Source organism: Mustela erminea, chromosome 10, assembly GCF_009829155.1.
Source record: "Mustela erminea isolate mMusErm1 chromosome 10, mMusErm1.Pri, whole genome shotgun sequence".
NCBI classification, from domain to species: Eukaryota; Metazoa; Chordata; class Mammalia; order Carnivora; family Mustelidae; genus Mustela; species Mustela erminea.
In genome coordinates this window covers 31,958,000-31,976,820 of record NC_045623.1, presented here as the reverse complement: position 1 = coordinate 31,976,820, position 18,821 = coordinate 31,958,000, and the positions used below count along the sequence as shown (strand labels likewise).

At 37.0% G+C, this 18,821-nt stretch overlaps 1 protein-coding gene across 1 annotated transcript in view; it reads left to right on the top strand.

Annotated features, from left to right (window-relative positions):
• BRDT (bromodomain testis associated) overlaps window positions 1-18,821 on the top strand; it is a 76,292-nt gene that overhangs the window by 41,402 nt on the left and 16,069 nt on the right. Inside the window, 2 exon segments of the mRNA XM_032303307.1 lie at window positions 975-1,146; window positions 7,510-7,610. Coding sequence (XP_032159198.1) covers window positions 975-1,146; window positions 7,510-7,610 — 273 coding nt within the window.

The window sequence follows — 18,821 nt, the reverse complement described above, 5'->3', positions numbered from 1 at the left end:
TGTTAGACGGAAGAGAAAGATTCTTAGTCTCGGTATTATCTGTAACTTAAAGCATAGTAGGTAAGGTACCTGGGCTTTGGTACTAGAACTTAGCTTGCAACTGAACAGATGTAAGATTCTTGGTAAGTTGCTTTTATTATATCTAAGTCCTATTGCAGACTGTAAATGGCGAGGATAGTTATACCAAACTCATGAGATTATTGTGAGAATTGAAGAGCTATATAAAGGGTTTAGCCTGTTGCCTCACATATTATAAGCATTTAAAAAATGTTAGCTGTTACACTACAATTTTTAGTAGTAAATTGATGAGAATTTTTTGATAGTCTTACAGATAAACTATCATATGATTTTTACCCACCCTTCCCATTATGTCTATAATTCAGTAACAAAAATGGGGTAAAAGAAAGTGGATTAGTCTCTAGATTTTTTTTTAAAGATTTTATTTATTCATTTGACAGAGAAAGAGATCACAAGTAGGCAGAGAGAGAAAGGGAGGGAAGCAGGCTCCCTGCTGAGCAGAGAGCCCAACGTGGGGCTTGATCCCAGGACCTTGAGATCATGACCGGAGCTGAAGGCAGAGGCTTAACCCACTGAGCCACCCAGGTGCCCAGTCCTCTAGATTTGGTTTAAAGCTCAGTTTTTATTTTCCATAGCTCACAGGAAAACATTGGGAAATAAGCAGCACTATTTAATAAATGCTTAAGTTTATATGTATTACTAACTAAGATTATAAGCTTCAACTAACTCTACTTAGAACTATAGATGGCCAAGTCATTTAATCTTTCTACACCTTGGTTTTCTCATCTATAAGAATGGGATAATTAATACCTTATAAGTTTGTATGACTTAAGTAACACCATTTTTTGAAGCTAGAATTGTTTCTCCTCTAGTGTTTCTATTTTTTTTTTTTTTAGTTAAACCTCCTGTGTAGTTAAAACTCTGAAAGACAATTTTATTTATCTTTGTCTTAACAGATACCATCTTCTGCGCAAGATGAAGCATCTGCAAAAACTACGCTTGTTTGTCAGACCTCATACTCATGTGAAACACTACCAAATCACCACCAGTTAGCATTTAATCATCAAGAAGTAGAAAATGTACAGAGTGTGAAAAACATTTCACCTTTACAAAATCTGCCTCCCTCAGGTAAAAATCTATCTGGTAAATAATAAATTCCAGGTTAGAAATAATCACTAAAGCACAATGTTAGAAATTATCTGCTTTATACCTAAAGGTACTCAATACATTTGGTTTTTTTAAAAATTTTATTTAAATTCAATTGGCCAACATAACATTAGTTTGAGATAATTCATCAGTTGCATGTAACACCCAGTGCTCATCACATCATGTGCCCTCCTTAATATCCGTTATCCAATTATCCCATCCCTCCACCTACTTCCCCTCCAGCAACCCTGTTTGTTTCCTGTAGTTAAGAGTCTCTCATGGTTTGTCACCCTCTGATTACTTCCCATCCATTACATTTGAATAAGAAAATTTACATGTGCAGTTCACACTCAACTTACGTTCAGGTAGGATATATACATTGGCATAGGCCATATATGAAAACCTGTCACTGCCAGAGTCCATACTCCTATGTTCTGAGCAGATTTCCATGCCTATTTGAGTTGGAAAGGTAGGATGGAATATGGAAAAGGTAGAGATTTTATAGGTAGAGAAATTAAGTTACATACATGAGAAATAGTTTATAGCTAATGAAACATGGGCTAGAAATACTTGCCTGGCAGTGGTTCCCATTTACCAAAACATCTTCCAAATCTGGCTAAATTTTTATATTGTTTGATTCATTGGACTCAATATCCTGTCTGTTAGTCTTGTCAGAAGTGAAGGTATTGCCTATCTCATCCTGATTTTCCTGCTGCTGTATGGCACAAAGGATAATTCTCTGATACTGATGAGCCAAGCCTAGGAGTACCTGAATCTTGCAGTACTATTCAGGTCTAGCCCAGAGACAGGTGTGACTATTCCTTATCCATTTCTCCTTCCATCTAGGCTGCTCACTGGTTTGTATCTGGCCTTCCAATGACAGGGGTTTCTCCAAAGCAGAAGAAATTTCTAAATTGTTTCACTATAGCACAGATTAGGAGGAACAGAGACATTTTGGTCCTCCTTTATTGCTTCCATTGATAGTTCCCTACTGTTCTGTGTTGGGTATTCCATATTGTATTTAACTCAAGTTTTAGCTCTTCCCAAAGTAACACTGGAGGGCATCCCAAGAATAAAAATAAATGAAGATCCTGAATATGAAATATTTACATCTGTCCTTTTTGGAAAAAGATTTTCAAATTATGCAGGAGGATAACTGAAGATGTTGTAATTTTAGGTCAATAATTACCTTGAATACAGGTGTTCCGTTTGGGTTTTTATTTTGTATACAAATAGCTTCAAACGGGAGCATAACAAATTAGATTTTATATTAGGAAGTTACTACTGCTTAACTGTGAAGGGGAAAATTAAGATGAAGATGCTCTGGTGTGGTTGGGATCAAGTAAGGAAGCTGAGTGCTGTAGTCTAGGAAGGAAATTATGAGGACCGTAAATAAGGCAGTAAGTATGGAAAGGATGTGGATAAATTAGAAAAGTATTTTTGTGGTGCAGTTGATAGGATTTGTTAGAATGAATGTCTCACCAGGCATCCAGTAGTTGGACTGCCATTAAGTGGCGGTGCTCACTTTGGACATGTTTGAGGTACTAGAGTATCTAATACGCAACTATAAATAGATTTCTAGAACTAATGTGGTATAATGAGAACTGTAATTTCGGAATCACTGGTATATAGAAGCTACTTGAACAGACAATGAATGAAAACACCTAGGAAGATGTATAGAGCAGGAAGAGAAAGGTCAAGGGCAAAATTCTAGGAAATAAAACTTCCACAGTAAAAATAGAAAAAGTTAAAAGATGATGTCATCAAATCACAAAGGTATAAAAAAGTACCACAAGAGTATATTGGAGTGCATTAAAGTAAGATGAGGAGTGAGGAGAGAGGTTTAAAATTAGCAGTGTGAGACTTTTTGTTTTTGCAAAAGGTTTTTTAGTGGTCATTGTGATTGTGGTAGAAGCCAGATTTTTGTAAGTTGAGAAGTAATGGAATCTGAATGTAAATGACTCTTTCAAGAAGTTTGTTGGTGGAGAAGATAGCTGTGGCTTTAACAGGAATATAGTTTTAATTTTTGTTTTGGGGGCTTTGTTTTGTTTTGTGGGGTTTTTTGTGTGTGGGGGTGATGGTGGGGTTTTTTTGGTAAGGGGGGAGACTTTTTCATTATGTTTTGAGTTTTTGAATCAGATTTGGACATTTTTAAAGGTTGATCAAAGAGAGCCAGGGTAGAGAAAGGTGTTGTTTTCATTAAGAGTAAATTCGTAGAATATTGGTAGGGGTAGCCCTGAAGAAGAACTAGACAGTAGAAAACAAAGAATGTAGTCAAGATGGTCTTTTGTTCCTATTTTAAGAAAACATCCTAGAACATCCTATCTGTGAAAAGTCAGGCTTTCAATATCTAAGTCTTCAGTTGGGGTAAGCTTACTGTATTACTTAAATTTTGATTTATGTGTGATTGTGAGTAAAAGGAATTTGTGTGAATATTGTATAAAAGGAATGCATGGTTGATGCCAGAGTGGCTGTTCTATTGCATTTACCAAAATTTTTCAGAACCGAGTGGTTTGCATTTGCCAACTGTAGGTGGCACTATGCCCAAGGGAAACTGCAAATGTGTATAAGCTAACATGTATATAGAAGCTTACTTTTCTGGAGTTTAATCTTGATGGAAATAAATTTTTAGTTAAATCTTTATTTTTTTCACTTACATTTTCTTAATAAAAATGTTTGGCAAAATTTTAGTACATAAAAGCTTCAAGAAATTGATCAAGTGTTACCAGTTTTTTCAAAATAACTGCCATCATCTCTGCATGAACTGGAAAATGCCCATATTTTTTTCCTTACAATAAGTTGAAGTTTTAAGTTACAGAGGATTACTAGCTTTATCCTTATAACTTACCCATTTCCCAAATTCGTCTCTAGTTTATAAATCTTCCCTTAATGATATTAAGAATTCTTTAAAAACAAATATTTATGCTGTCATATGATTATGAATATGGAAAATGAAAAGGTAAATCAAAGAGTTTGCCAGCTAGTAGGAGAAATAAACAACTGGTATAGAAAAAAATAATGTTCCCTAAAAGAAATTAAAATTTAAAGAGGTGAGGAAGGCAAAATTACCTGATCTCTTTGGCAGATGTGTATTTTACAGATTAATTATCATTTGAGCTGGATATTGAAGGAAGAAGTAAGACTTATCTATGTATATCTAGGACTGAAAGGAATTTTGGATGGAGGAAACAACATGCATGAAGGTATTTAGGCAATCAATAATTGGATGTGATTAAAGCTTTGGTTGGATAAATAGGAATATGGGAGAATGAATTTGGAAAGGTAGACCAGGTTCAGATCATAAGGAACCTTGATATCTACAGACTTTGGACTTAATGGTAACGGTATAGTCATTGGGGAGCCAGTGAAGGTTTTGTTTTTGTTTGTTTGTTTTTGTTTTGAGCAAAAGTTGTGCTTCAAGGTAATTAATCTGCCAATATTATATAGGCCAGTTGGAAGAATGGGCCATAAGGCCCAGAGAAAGAAGAGACCAGTTGGGTTTTTGCAGTAGTAGGGAAAAAAATGAAATAATGGGAAGAAAAAAAAGTGAAAGGTTGAAAAAAATTACAGGTGTAGAATGAGCAGGTCTGCAAAAGATAAATATATGCTAGATTTTAATAACAAAGGATAAGCTTCAGTGGCTCAGAGAATATGGGCTAGATACTGGTACAGGTTGAAAAACTAAGTCTGTGGAAAGAGAAGTTCTGTGGTGTTTTGCAGTACCAAAGGGTCATCCCCATAAGAATGTTTTTCAGAGAGTTGGACTCTTGACATACTTGGCAGGCTTCTGTGACACTATTTTCTTCATCATTCCATCTCTTTGAGTGTTCCTTACAAGTATCCACCTGTTTTTAAATGCTGATAGTACTCTGAGTTATATCATTAAGCCTTTATCTTATTTATTTCAGAGTATTCCAGCCATGTTCCAAAGCCTAGGTTTACTAAGCTCGTAGTGATCCCCTAAACTTATAGCAGTAGGCGTGGAACAGCCTTCCCATTTACCCAGGTCTGCCGTACATTGATTATTTTCTACTTATTATAACATGTAAAAGGTTGGGAGGCAGTGAGCTCTACATTCTGCCTGAGCGATCTTGGCGTCTGTGACTTCTAGTCTCATTTTAAAAATCAAGCATCCAGGCTTCATACATATTTTTAAAATTAATTTATTTTTTTAGATTTTATTTATTTGAGAGAGAGAGAGAGAGATCACAAATAGGCAGAGAGGCAGGCAGAGAGAGGGGGAAGCAGGCTCCCTGCTGAGCAGAGAGCCTGATGCGGGGCTTGATCCCAGGACCCTGAGATCATGACCTGAGATGAAGACAGAGGCTTTAACCCACTGAGCCACCCAGGTGCCCCAGGCTTCATACATATTTATACAACTCTAATGAACCTCTTTTCTTAAACATCACATAGGCATGTCAAACATAGCATGCCCAAACTAAATTTCCCTGTTTTAATCCCCACATTTTCCTCTTTTTTTTTTTTTTTTTTTTTTGCTTTAGAGTAAAACGCTATTGTTTTATTACCTACCAACAGGACTGGCCTCCATGCCACAGTGGACATTGGGCTCAGGGTATGTGTAGGCTGTGAGGAGGAGGTGATGACTAGGAGGCTGCTTTGAAGGAAAGGAGTGGTCTGGCAGCCAGGCTCAAGAGCCCCTCAGCTTCACTTCCACCAATGGGTAGACCTTGTAAAGGAGTCATGGCAGGCTGTGGCTGTGCCACCAGTAAGATGAAGAAATTCCGGGAAATGTAGCTGCCCATCAAAGTTGAGGTCCAGTTTTTTCATCATGCAGTGACACCAGAATCCTTCTGGTTCTTTGTGAAGGCAGCCAGTTCTGTATTCATGAAGGTTAGCAATTCTGTCTTGGAGAGTGCAGTTGTTACCCTCCTATCCAGCACACTTCTGGAAAATAGTAATCCAACAGACAGTGCACTGCTCAGTCTCAGTAGGCCTGGACATTTTGCCATGTGTGCGTGGAGCAGGCACAGAGCCTGTGACTAGGTGGCAGCCATGCTATTCCTCTTTAACTCTTGGTAATAACACTTGCACCACTTATCTCAGCCAACTGAGAGTCGGTTAGAATTTACTTCTGCTGACATACATGCTCTTTTTACTTCTTACAATAATCTTAAATAATATCTCGCCTTAAGCACAAAAGGTATGTAGTTGTAAACTTAAAGCTTAACTTCCTATTTTTTCCATTCCTTGTTGAACTGATAAAATATAGGCATATTGGGCTATGTAGGGACATACAGATTTAATCTTTGTTCTGTCATTCTTGCCTCTGTTGTAACTTTTTTCTCACCCTTCTGTGCTCACTCCTATCCCTTGATGTTCCTCTCTTCTTCAAGCCTCAACTTCAACTAGTAGGATTTGGCCAGAGAATCAGTCAAGGGATTGATGAGTAGTAGAAGCTTAAATGTAAGTTCCTACAGTATGTAAGTGCCTAGATTTCTGTGAACTTGAATCAGTTAACAAAGATAGCTGCGTAGTTTTCATTTGTCTACTTTGTCCTTTTACTTCTTGTTAGGGCCTTTAGAAAAGTATTAGGGAGAACTAAAAGAGAAATGACCCAAGTAAGTTCATGCATCAGAATGTCCACGGTTGCATATGACAGAAAAGTCTGTTCAAGATGGCTTGAACAATAGGAAGTTATTTCGTTAGCATTTATAATCACTAGTCCAAAAGTAGGTTATTTAGGCATGGTTTGAACAAGGCTTGAGCTCGTTTTCTATAGTTATCTTTATCAATAATAAATGAAATATTTGTATGAAAGTTTAACAGCTAATAGGATTTCATAGTTTGTTCTCTTCACCCGAATCAAGCCAACCTTTTGCATTTTATACTCTTCTCCTCACTAGCTATTCTAGATATTTAGTGTCTTAGTTCTTCCATTCTTTGTGTTTCATTTTCAGTTTCACCAAGAATTATCTTTCCCTATGAGCCCTGCATTGGCTTAGGCCTGCTCTTTCTTAAATGACTCACTGGTGTTGGGGTAGCCTAATGAAAACCCATCTCTGGAGTGACAGTCAGTTTGTGCACTAGAGGACTGCTGTACCATGAGGACTGGTGGAACACATTTTGGTGGGCGAGCCACAGTGTCAGTTATCCTTAATGTAGACAAAGCAAGAGGACATAAATTTCAAGTGAAAAATGTTTATTTTACAGTATAACAGTTCATCAACTAAGAATATTCCAAAGTTAAAACCACATAAAAAATTAATCATTTTGTTTTCCTAGTCTCTGGCCTGGGGGTGGGGTCAGGAAGGGAGATAAAGTCAAATTAGGGACAAACAAAATGAAGTTTCTTGATTATACTGTTCTAAAAATGTCTGCATCTAGGTGATTCTGAACAGCATTTGAACGGCCTAACTGTGATGCATCAGTGTGGTGATAATGACACAGCGGTGTTAGAATCTGAATGTCAGGTATCCATGCAGAAGGTAAGAGTAATGTTATTTTTTTCCCCACAGATCTTGAAGGGATTAAAAACTGAACATGGAGGTGGCTGGCACAAGGGGTATTTTCAGACTTAACTTGAATGAGATTTTGGATCTCTAGGCCTATTTAATAAAAAAAAGTATTTTTTGGTGTATTTTTTTAAAAAGTTACTTGTGAGCAACACCTTCCTTCTCCCTTCTACCGTAAGTTCTCATGCTGGTGTTTAATGTAAGTTCTGTAATGCTGGTGTGTGCTAGCTATCCTAATGTTAAAGCATGTCCTAAAACTGTCTTTTAGAATCTGTTATGGGGTATTTCCTAATGGAATCTTTTGTGCACTTACTCTCAAACTACACATCAGTCATTCTTTCAACAAATATTATAGACATTTGGGATGCTTTAGATACATATCAGGTGTTCTTCTAGGCATTTGAGTCATTCTCAGAAACTTACTATGAAGGAAATGTTTATATATCCTCTTTTCCCTCCCTCCTTTCCTCTCTTCCATTTTTCATCTCTTCCTTTCCTTTATTTTTTACTTGCAAGGACGTCAGAGGACAATTTTTATTATTTCTAAGTATTTGCCCACACTTAGGAATATCTAACATTTCACCATATGGAGCATACTGATTTAGTCCTTGTGTTTTCTTAGTATTTATAATTTTCTTAGATAATTTTGTGCTAATAATTATTATCATCAAAGATTATGTTGAATTTGGGTGTTCTGTTAAATAAGAATCATTTTTAAAAGTACCTTTCCTGGGGCACCTGGGTGGCTCGGTTGGTTAAGCATCTGCCTTCAGCTCAGGTCATGATCGCAGGGTTGTGATATCGAGCCCCACATTGGGCTCCCTGCTCAGTGAGGAGTCTGCTCCTCTGCTCCGCAGCTGTGCTCTTGCGTGCACTCTTCTCTCTCTCTCTCAAATAAATAAAATCTATTTTTTTTTATAAAAGTGCCTTTTCTGATATCCAAAGTTAATTTTTTGTTTTACTCATCTTTGTTTTAATGACAGAAGTGTTGCCCATCCCCTTTACAATGGAAAGAATAGTGCCACAGAATTTCTTAAATATTTGGCTTACCTATAATCTTTGTTTCTAACTTAACACAACTGTTTATAATTTTGACTGACCCAAAATAAAGTTTGAAAACAATAAGGAAATTTCCAAAAGGGCAAAATAAGCAGCAAAGCATGTAATGTATGTCATACTGTTGTAGTTGGTGCCATAGGTAAAAGTGACATGTCTTCTTTATTTCTAATGCCTAGCATGTAGCAGAAACTGAACTGTTGAAATGAAAGCTTAAGAAGGAGTAAGATTATGTGGCTTGTTCTCTTCGGAGCAAACTGTTTCCATTCTTGATATTCCCCAGCAGTGTTACCTCCTATTGAGAAGAGAGGTGGTAGAGTATCAGTGCTAGAAGAGATTTTTGAGTATTAATCTGTGTGCCTAAACTATAGCTCAGGTGGTTCAAGCATCTTGGTCAAATAAGAGCTGGGACTAAAACAAATTTCAACAAACATTGAATCTCTGGTCTTTTTACATTCTTCTCTCACTTCACCCTCAGGAAAAGATCTCTCTTATTACCAACAATAACTCATCTCTGTTCTTAATTCTCTTGTATTCAGCAGATTTATTATGGAGGTCTCCTGCCATCTCTGTGGTCTCTATTACTCCTTTTTTGTTGTATTTTCCTACTACCTGTTTACATTTTAAACCAGGGTTTCTCTTGTTTAACACTGTTAACATTGTGGGCTTGGATAAGTCTGTGTCAGCGGCAGGGCTGTGCGTTATAAAATGCTGGAACCTTAACTTCTCCCCCACTGGATGCTAGCAGCACCCTTTCTCCCACCCCCATGGGACAACCTAAAGCATTTACTTACACTGCCATGTGTCTTTCCTGGGCTGAGGGGAATCACCCCCAAGTGAGAACCAGTGCCTTAGTTTTGCCTTGCATCTAGCTGCTCTTCTGTCCCTGTTGTTTGCCCTATCAGAGGAACCAGTGACCTCTAAAATTGTTGCATCCTTCCCAAAGTCTTCATAGGGTAAGAAACCAGGATGTTCTACTTCTTTATCTGATTGAACATCCAGTATGGTGATTTCAGTTTTAGTGTCTCTGCAGATGACTCAAATATATATTTCTAGTCCTGACCTCCTATACTTTTTAAATGTTTTTGATGTCTTCTCAGTGTCCTGCAGCCAAGGAGTTGCTATATTTTTTTGAGTTTCACTTCCGATATGTCTCCTTTTCTATTTCCACCTCACAAACTAGTGAGGTGGAAATAGAATATTCACCTCTTTTAATCTGAGCTCTTTTTAATATTTATAACTGGTCTGACTTGAGACCCTCCTTATTCTAATCTATTCTACTTTAAGCATTATGTTCCTCTTGGATGTGTTCCTCTGATTTTACTCATCTGTATGAAAACACTAACTTTGACTACAGAATGAACATTAAATACCTTTGTGATACTGAGCTAGCTTTTCACTCCTCTAACAAAATGCCTTGTAACTTATTGCAACTGAACTATTCTTTTCTCCCTAGATATTTATTTTATATCTTTAATTATATGCATACTTTGATGAGGAATACTTGCCATTCTCATCTCCACCTTTCTATTTTTCCTGTTCTTTGTGATACCTGAAAAACTGTCCTGTACTCCAAACTCACATATGAAGTTTATTGCTTTAGTATCAGCCAAAACTTCATTGGAATTTAGTAAAAATTTTAGGCACAAAGCTAGAAACCAATTTTCATCCTTCCTTTATTCCCTGTTTAATATAATGCCAGGTTTTACCATGGTTGCCTCAAACCTCTATCTGAAGATGAGATGCTTTTTAAAAATTTATTTGACAGACAGAGATCACAAGTAGGCAGAGAGGCAGTCAGAGAGAGAGGGAAGCAGGCTCCCTGCTGAGCAGAGAGCCCAGTATGGGACTTGATCCCAGGACCCTGAGATCATGACCTGAGCCGAAAGCAGAGGCTTTAACCCACTAAGCCACCCAGGCACCCCTGAAGATGAGATGCTTTAAATGACCAAGTAGTCATAAGAATTCTGCAACTGGTATTTAGCCTGTTCCGTGAGTAAGAACAGAATAGATTTTATTGGCAACAAATGGCAAACACTTCCAAAGGACATCTAGGTGACCACTGTTTATTTCTTTGGGACAGAAGTTAAAGTCCCATGAACATATCTAGTCACACATTTCCTTATGCTTTATCTTGGGACCCTTGACAATTTTATCCCTAGTATTTCATGGAAAAATATGAAAAGAGCAATTAAGCATACTTACTATGGAGAAAATTGTAAAAAAATAAATTTCAACAGAGGATGTTTAGGTATTATATAATCCTCTTCTTCCCTTACACAGTAGGCAGGTTAACTCTTTTTTTTAAATTGAGATATAATAAACATGAAGTGTTAGTTTTCAGATGTACACCGTAGTGATTCATTATTTGTGTATAATAATTCAATATTTGTAATGTGAAATGATCACAGTAAGTCTAGTGTCACACAGTTACAAATTGTTTTTCTTGTGATGCAGACTTTTAAGGTCTATTCTCTTAACAATTTTCAAATATAATCTAGGTTATTAACTGTTAGTCACCATGCTGTATATTACATCTACTGAACTTAGTTATTTTATAGCTGGAAGTTTGTACCATTTTTTTTAAAGATTATATTTATTTATTTGACAGAGAGAGAGATCACAAGTAGGCAGAGAGGCAGGCAGAGAGAGAGAGAGAGAGAGAGAGAGAGAGAGGAAACCGGCTCCCTGCCGAGCAGAGAGCCCGATATGGGGCTCAATCCCGGGACCCTGAGATCGTGACCTGAGCTGAGGGCAGAGGCCTAATCCACTGAGCCACCCAGGCATCCCAGAAGTTTGTACCTTTTGACCCCCTTCATCCAATTTCCCCACTCCTCACCACACTTCTCTGGCAGCCACGAATCTGTTCTGAGTTTGGTTTCATTTTTATTGTTTAGATTCCACGTATAAGTGGAATCATACATTATTTATTTTTCTGTTTTATTTCACTTAGCATAATGCCCCCCAAATCAACCCATGTTGTTACAAATGGCAAGATTTCCTTCTTTTTTATGGTTTTTTTTTTTTAAAGATTTTATTTATTTATTTGAAAGAGAGAAATCACAAGTAGGCAGAGAGGCAGGCAGAGAGAGAGGAAGGGAAGCAGGCTCCCCGCTGAGCAGAGAGCCTGATGTGGGACTCGATCCCAGGACCCTGAGATCATGACCTGAGCTGAAGGCAGCGGCTTAACCCACTGAGCCACCCAGGCGTCCCTTTATGGTTATTTTTAATTTAATTTTTTGAGAAACTTCTATACTGTTTTCAGTAGTAGCCATACTGGTTTATATGCCCATCAACAGTATGCAAGGATTCCCTTTTCTCTACATCCTCACCAGTACTTGTTATCTCTTATATTCTTCATGATAGCCATTCTAACAGGTGTGAAATGATACCTCATTGTGGTTTTGAAATGCATTTTTCTGGTGGCTAGTGATGTTTAGCAGCTTTTCATGGACCTGTTGTCCATTTGTATATTTTCTTTGGAAAAATGTTCAGATCTTCTGCCTGTTTTTTAAATGGATTGTTTGAGTATTTTGTTATTGAGTTGTAGGAGTTCTTTATGTATTTTGGATATTAACCTGTTATCACATACATGATTTGCAAACATTTTCTCCAGTAGCTGACTTTTTTTGTTGGTTTCCTTTGCTGTACAGAGCATGGAACTGTCCAGTTTTCCCAAGCACCATTTATTGAAGAGACTATCCTTTGCTCATTCTATACTCCTCACTCCTTTGTTGTATATTAATGGACCAAATTTGTGTGATTTTATTTCTGGGCTCTGTTCTGTTCAAGTGATCTGTGTATCTGTTTTTATGTAAATACCATACTATTGTGATTACGATAGCTTTGTAATATAGTTTGAAATTAGGAAGCATGATGCTAATTTTGTTCTTTTTCAAGATTTCTTTGGCCCTTTGAGGTCTTTTGTGGTTCCATACAGATTTTAATATTGTTCAGTTTCTGTGAAAAATGCCTTTGTAATTTTGATAGGACTTCATTGACTCTGTAGATTGCCTTGGGTACATTTTAACAATACTCTTTCTTTCAATCCATGTGCATGGAATATTTTCTCATTTATTTGTGTCTTCAGTTTCTTTTACCAGTTTCTTTCACAAGACTTAGAGTTTTCAGTGTATAGGTCTTTCATGCCCTTAGTTTATTATTCCTAGTTTTTTTGTCCTTTTTGATGTAGTTATAAATGTAATTGTATTTTTAATGTCTTTTTCTGATAGTTTGTCATCAGTGTATGAAAACAGCATAAATTTTTGTATAATGATTTTGTAACTAGCAAATTTACTGAATTTAATAGTTCTAATAGAGTTTTATTCTTGTTGAGCCTATAGGGTTCTGTATACTATCATGTAATCTGCAAATACTGACAGTTTTACTTATGATTTGAGTGCCTTTTATATATTTTTCCTGCTAAATTGCTCTTGCTAGACTTATAATACTATGTTGAATAGAATTGGCAAGTGTGGGCATCCTTATTTTGTTCTTGATATTAGAGGAAAAGCTTTCTTCTTTTCACTGTTGAGTATGTTATTAGCTGTGGTTCTTGTCATATAAAGCTTTTATTGTGCCCACTTTGTTGAGACTTTTTATTATCCCAACAGCTGTTGATACACCTGGGAAGCATAGTCAGTTAAGCATCTGACTCCTAGGTTTGGCTCAGATTGTGATCTCAGGGTCATGGGATCGAGCCCCTACATTGGCCTCTGTGCTTGGCTTGGAGTCCGCTTGGGTTTCTCTCTCCCTCTGCCCCTCCCCCCTTTCAAATAAATAAATTTTGTCATATGCTGATACAGAATGTATCAGTTGAGGTAATCCTATGAGTCTTCTTCATTTTGTTATTGTGGTATATCATACTGATTGGTGGATGTTGAACCATACTTGCATTGCTGGAGTAAATCCTACTTGATTGTGGTATATGATTCCTTTAATGTATTGTTGAATTGGGTCTGCTATTTTTTTTTGAGGACTATTTATATCTGTTCATCAAGGATATTGGTCTATATAATTTTCTTGTGTTCTTACCTGGTTTTGGTATCAGGGTAATCCTGGCTATAAAATGAATTTGGGGGGTGCCTGGGTGGCTCAGTGGGTTAAAGCCTCTGCCTTCGGCTCAGGTCATGATTTCAGGGTTCTGGGATCAAGCCCCATATCGGCTCCCTGCTCAGCAGTGAGCCTGCTTCCTCCTCTCTCTCTGCCTGCCTCTCTGCCTACCTGTGATCTCTATCTGTCAAATAAATAAATAAAATCTTTGAAAAAGAAGAAAAAATATTAAAATGAATTTGGAAGAGTCCCCCTCCTATTTTGGGGGAGAAGAGTTTGAGAAGGACTGGTATTCTTTAAATGTGAAGCCATCTGTTCTTGGATTTTTTGTTTAGAGGCTTTTGGTTACTGACTTTTTGTCCTCACTAGAAATCAGTCTGTTAAAACTTTCTGTTTCATTACCATTCAGTCTTGAAAGACATGTATGTTTCTGGGAATTTATCCATTTCTTCCAGGTTCATTTCCTTGACTTATAATGGTTCATTTAGTCTCTTATGTTTGTATTTCTGTGGTATCAGTTTAGTATTTTTCATTTGATTCTAACTATTTGAATTTTCTTTTTCTTCGTGAATCTAACTCAAGTTTTGTCTATTTTTTTTTGTCTTTTCAAAAAATAAGCTTTTAGTTTAATTAATCTTTTCTCTTGTGTTTTAAAACTATTTCTGCCCTGATCTTTGTTATTTCCTTCCTTTTACTAACTTTGGGCTTTGTTCTTTTTCTAGTTCCTTGAGGTGTACAAAGTTAGGTTATGTGAAATCTTTCTTGTTTCATGATGTTATCACTGTAAACTTCCCTATTGAATGGCTTTTACTATATCCCATACATTTTGATAGTAGTATTTCATTTTCATTTGTTTCAAGATGTTTATTATTTTTTAAGTTTCTTTCTTGAGCCACTGGTTGTTCAATAGCAGCATGTTGTTTAATCTCCATATTTGTGAATTTTCCAGTTTTATTCTTGTAATTGATTTCCAGTTTCATATTATTGTGGTCAGCAATAATGCTTGATATAATTTCAGTCTTCTTACATATATTCAGACTTGTTTTGTGGCATAACACATGATCTGTACTGGAGAATGTGGCCATTTAACTCTTAGAAGGGCCTTCTAGACTTGCATTATATAGTGTCCAGTATGGTAGCCACTAACCACATATGGTTATTGAGCCCTTGAAATGTGGCTTGTGCAACTGAGGAACTGAGATTTAAGCCTTATTTTTTAATTAATTTAAAATTTAAAACTGATAGTTCAGTTTTTGGAAAACATAATGTTTGGAATAATAGTTTGTGCATATCCACTTTTTCAACTATACATTTTATGAAATGTGATTGTAAATCTTTGTCAAAGATTAATCATTGGTTTCTTTCTCTGTTCTGTATTCTGTTCCATTGATTGATATGTCTGTTTTTGTGCCAGTACCATACTGGTTTGATTGCTGTAGCTTAATAGTGTATCTTGAAACCTGGGATTGTGATACTCCCAGTTTGATTCTTCTTTTCCAAGATTGCTTTGGTTATTTGAGGTCTTTCTAGTTCCATACAGATTTTTTAAATATTTTATTCATTTATTTGAGAGGAAAAGGGAGAACATGAGTGGGGTGAGGGGTGGAGGGAGAAGCTGAATTCCTGCTGAGCAGGAAGCTCAATGTGGGGCTTGATCTTAGGACTCCAGGATCATGACCTGAGCTAAAGTCAGATACTTAACTGACTGAGCCACCTAGGCACCCATGGTTCCATAGAAATTTTAGGATTATTTGTTCTAGCTTTGTGAAAAATTATATTTATATTTGGTATTGATTGCATTAAATCTGTACATTGTCTTGGGTAGTGTGGACATTTTAACAATATTTGTCCTTCTAATCCATGAGCATGAAATACCTTCTATTTGTTTGTGTCATCTTCAGTTTCTTTTATCAGTATTTTATACTTCTCGGTAGAGGTCTTTCACCTCCTTGGTTAAGTTTATTCCTAAGATGTCTACTATTTTTGGTGCAATTGTAAATGGGATTGTTTTCTTAGTTTCTCTTTCTGCTACTGCAGTATTAGTGTATAGAAATGTGATGGAATTCTGTATATTGATTTTTTTTTGGTATACTGATTTTATTGTACCCTGTGCTTTACTGAATTCATTTATCAGTTCTAGTAGTTTTTTTTTGGTGAAGTACTTAGGGTGTTCTAAATATAGTACCATGTCATCTGCAAATAGTGAAAGTTTTACTTCCTTACCAATGGCAATGCCTTTTATTTCTTTTTGTCTGTTTTTTTTTTTAAGATTTTATTTATTTATTTGAAAGAGAAAATGAGAGAGAGAGATAGCATGAGAATGGGGAGAGTTAAAGGGTGAAGTAGACTTCCCTCTGAGCAGGGAGCCCGATGCAGGACTTGATCCTGGGTCTCCAGGATCATGACCTGAGCTGAAGGCAGTTGCTTAACCAACTGAGCCACCCACACACCCTCTCTTGTCTCGTTGTTAAAACTTTTTTTTAGTTGGACTTTCCAACTATGTTGAATAAAAATAATGAGAATGGGCATCCTTGTCTTTTTCCCGATCTTAGGGGAAAAGTTGCTATCTCACTTATTTCTGCTTCAATCTTTATCATTTCCTTCCTTCTGCTGACTTTAGGCTTTGTTTGTAGTTATCATTCTAGCTTCCTTAGGTGTAAGTTTAGGCTGTCAGTTTGAGATTTCTCGTGCATCTTGAAGTAGGCCAATATTGTTAAAAACTTCCCTCTTGGCATCCCAAAGATTTTGGACCATTGTGTTTTTATTTTCATTTGTCCCTACACATGTTTTGGTTTCCTCTTTGATCTCTTGGTTGAAAAATTCATTGTTCAGTAGCATGATATTTAACCTCCATATATTTGTGTTCTTTCCAGATTTATTCTTGTGGTTGACTGCTAATTTCATAATGTTGTGGTTGGGAAAGATGTGACATGACTTTGATCTTTTTGAATTTGTCAAGATTTATTCTGTGGCCTAACATGTGATCCACTCTCCATACTGGAGAGTGCTGTGTTTCCACTTGAAAAGAATATGTATTCTGTTGGTTTAGGATAGCATGTTCTGACTGTATCTTTTGGTTCCATCTGATCCAGTGTGTCATTCAAAGCCACTGTTTCCTCTTAATTTTCCATCTTGATAATATATCATCAATGTAAGTCAGGTGTTGAAGTCCTCTACTATATTATATTGCTATTAATTACTTCCTTTGTGTTTGTTATTAGCTGCTTTATGTATTTGGGTGCTCCTATCTTGGGTGCATAGATAGGTACAACTGTTAGATCTTCTTGTTATGTCTCTTGTTTCAGTCTTTGTTTTAAGGTCTGTTTTATCCACCCATAACCAGGAAGGAAATTGAAGCAGTAATCAAAAAATCTCCCAACAAACAAGAGCCCAAGGCCAGATGGCTTCCCAGGGGAAATCTACCAAACATTTAAAATCGTGTTTGTGGGGTGCCTGGGTGGCTTAGTGTGTTAAAGCCTCTCCCTTCAGCTCAGTTCATGATCCCAGGATCCTGGGATTTAGCCCCTCATCAGGATCTCTGCTCAGCAGGGATCCTGCTTCCTCCTCTCTCTCTGCCTGTCTCTCTGCCTACTTGTGATCTCTGTCTGTCAAATAAATAAATAAAATCTTAAAATCATGTTTGTTTGTTTTTAAGATTTTATTTATTTATTTATTTGACAGAGAGTGAGAGAGACATTGAGAGAGGGAACACAAATAGGAGAAATGGGTGAGGGAGAAGCAGAGTTCCCACGGAGTTGGGAGCCTGACATGGGGCTAATCCCGGAACCCTGGGATCATGACCCAACCTGAAGGCAGATGCTCAATGACTGAGCCACCCAGGCACCCCTCTACCAATACTTAAAGAAGAATTAATGCATATTCTTATGAAACTGTTCCAAAAAACCAAAATGGAAGGGAAACTTCCAGACTCATTCTCTGAGGCCAGCATTATCTTGATCCCAAAATCAGACAAAGACCTCACCAGAAAGGAAAATTACAAACCAATATCCCTGATGAACATGGATGCCAAAATTCTTAACCAAAATACTAGCCAGTAGGATCCAACAGCACATTAAAAGGATTATTCACCATGACCAAGTGGGATTTATTCCTGGGCTGCAAGGTTGGTTCAATAACTGCAAATCAATCATGTGATAATACTACTTGATAAAAGAAAGTATAAGAGCTATATGATAGTCTCAGGAGATGGAGAAAAAACATTTGACAAAGTACAACACATCCTTTCTTGATTAAAATTCTTCACATTGTAAGGATAGTGGGTACATACCTCAATATAATAAAAGTCATCTATGAAAAACTTCCAGCAAATATCATTGTCACTGAGGAAAAACTGACAGCTTTTCCCCTAAGGTCAAGAACATGGCAGGTATCTCCACTATCACCACTGCTGTTCAACATAGTACTAATGATGAATAATATGTTGGCTAAATGAACATAAAACAAGATTATAATAAAAAAGATTTTAAGGGGCACCTGGGTGGCTCAGTGGGTTGGGGCCTCTGCCTTCGGCTTGGGTCATGATCCCAGGGTCCTGGGATTGGGCCCCGTATCCGGCTCTCTGCTCAGCGGGAAGCCTGCTTCCCACCCCCCACCCCTGCCTCTGGCTGCCTCTCTGCCTACTTGTGATCTCTGCCTGTCAAGTAAATGGATGAATCTTTAAAAAAAAAAGATTTTAAAAATCACATACACAAAAAATGTCTATGCTACCTAGAGCAATCTATTCACTCAAAATGATCCCTGTCAAAATACCATTAGCTTTCTTCATAGAACTGGGGCAAATAATCCTAAAATTTGTATGGAACCAGAAAAGACCCTGAATAGCTAAAGGAACATTGGAAAAAAAAAAAAAAAGAAAGCTGGAGGCATCACAATTCTAGACTTCAAGCTCTATTACAAGGCTGTAATCATTAAGACAGTATGGTACTGGCCCCAAACAGACACATTCATCAGTGGAACAGAATAGAGAACTCAGAAAAGGACCCTCAACTCCATAGTCAACTAATCTTCGACAAAGCAGGAAAGAATATCCAATGGAAAAAAGACCATCTCTTCAAC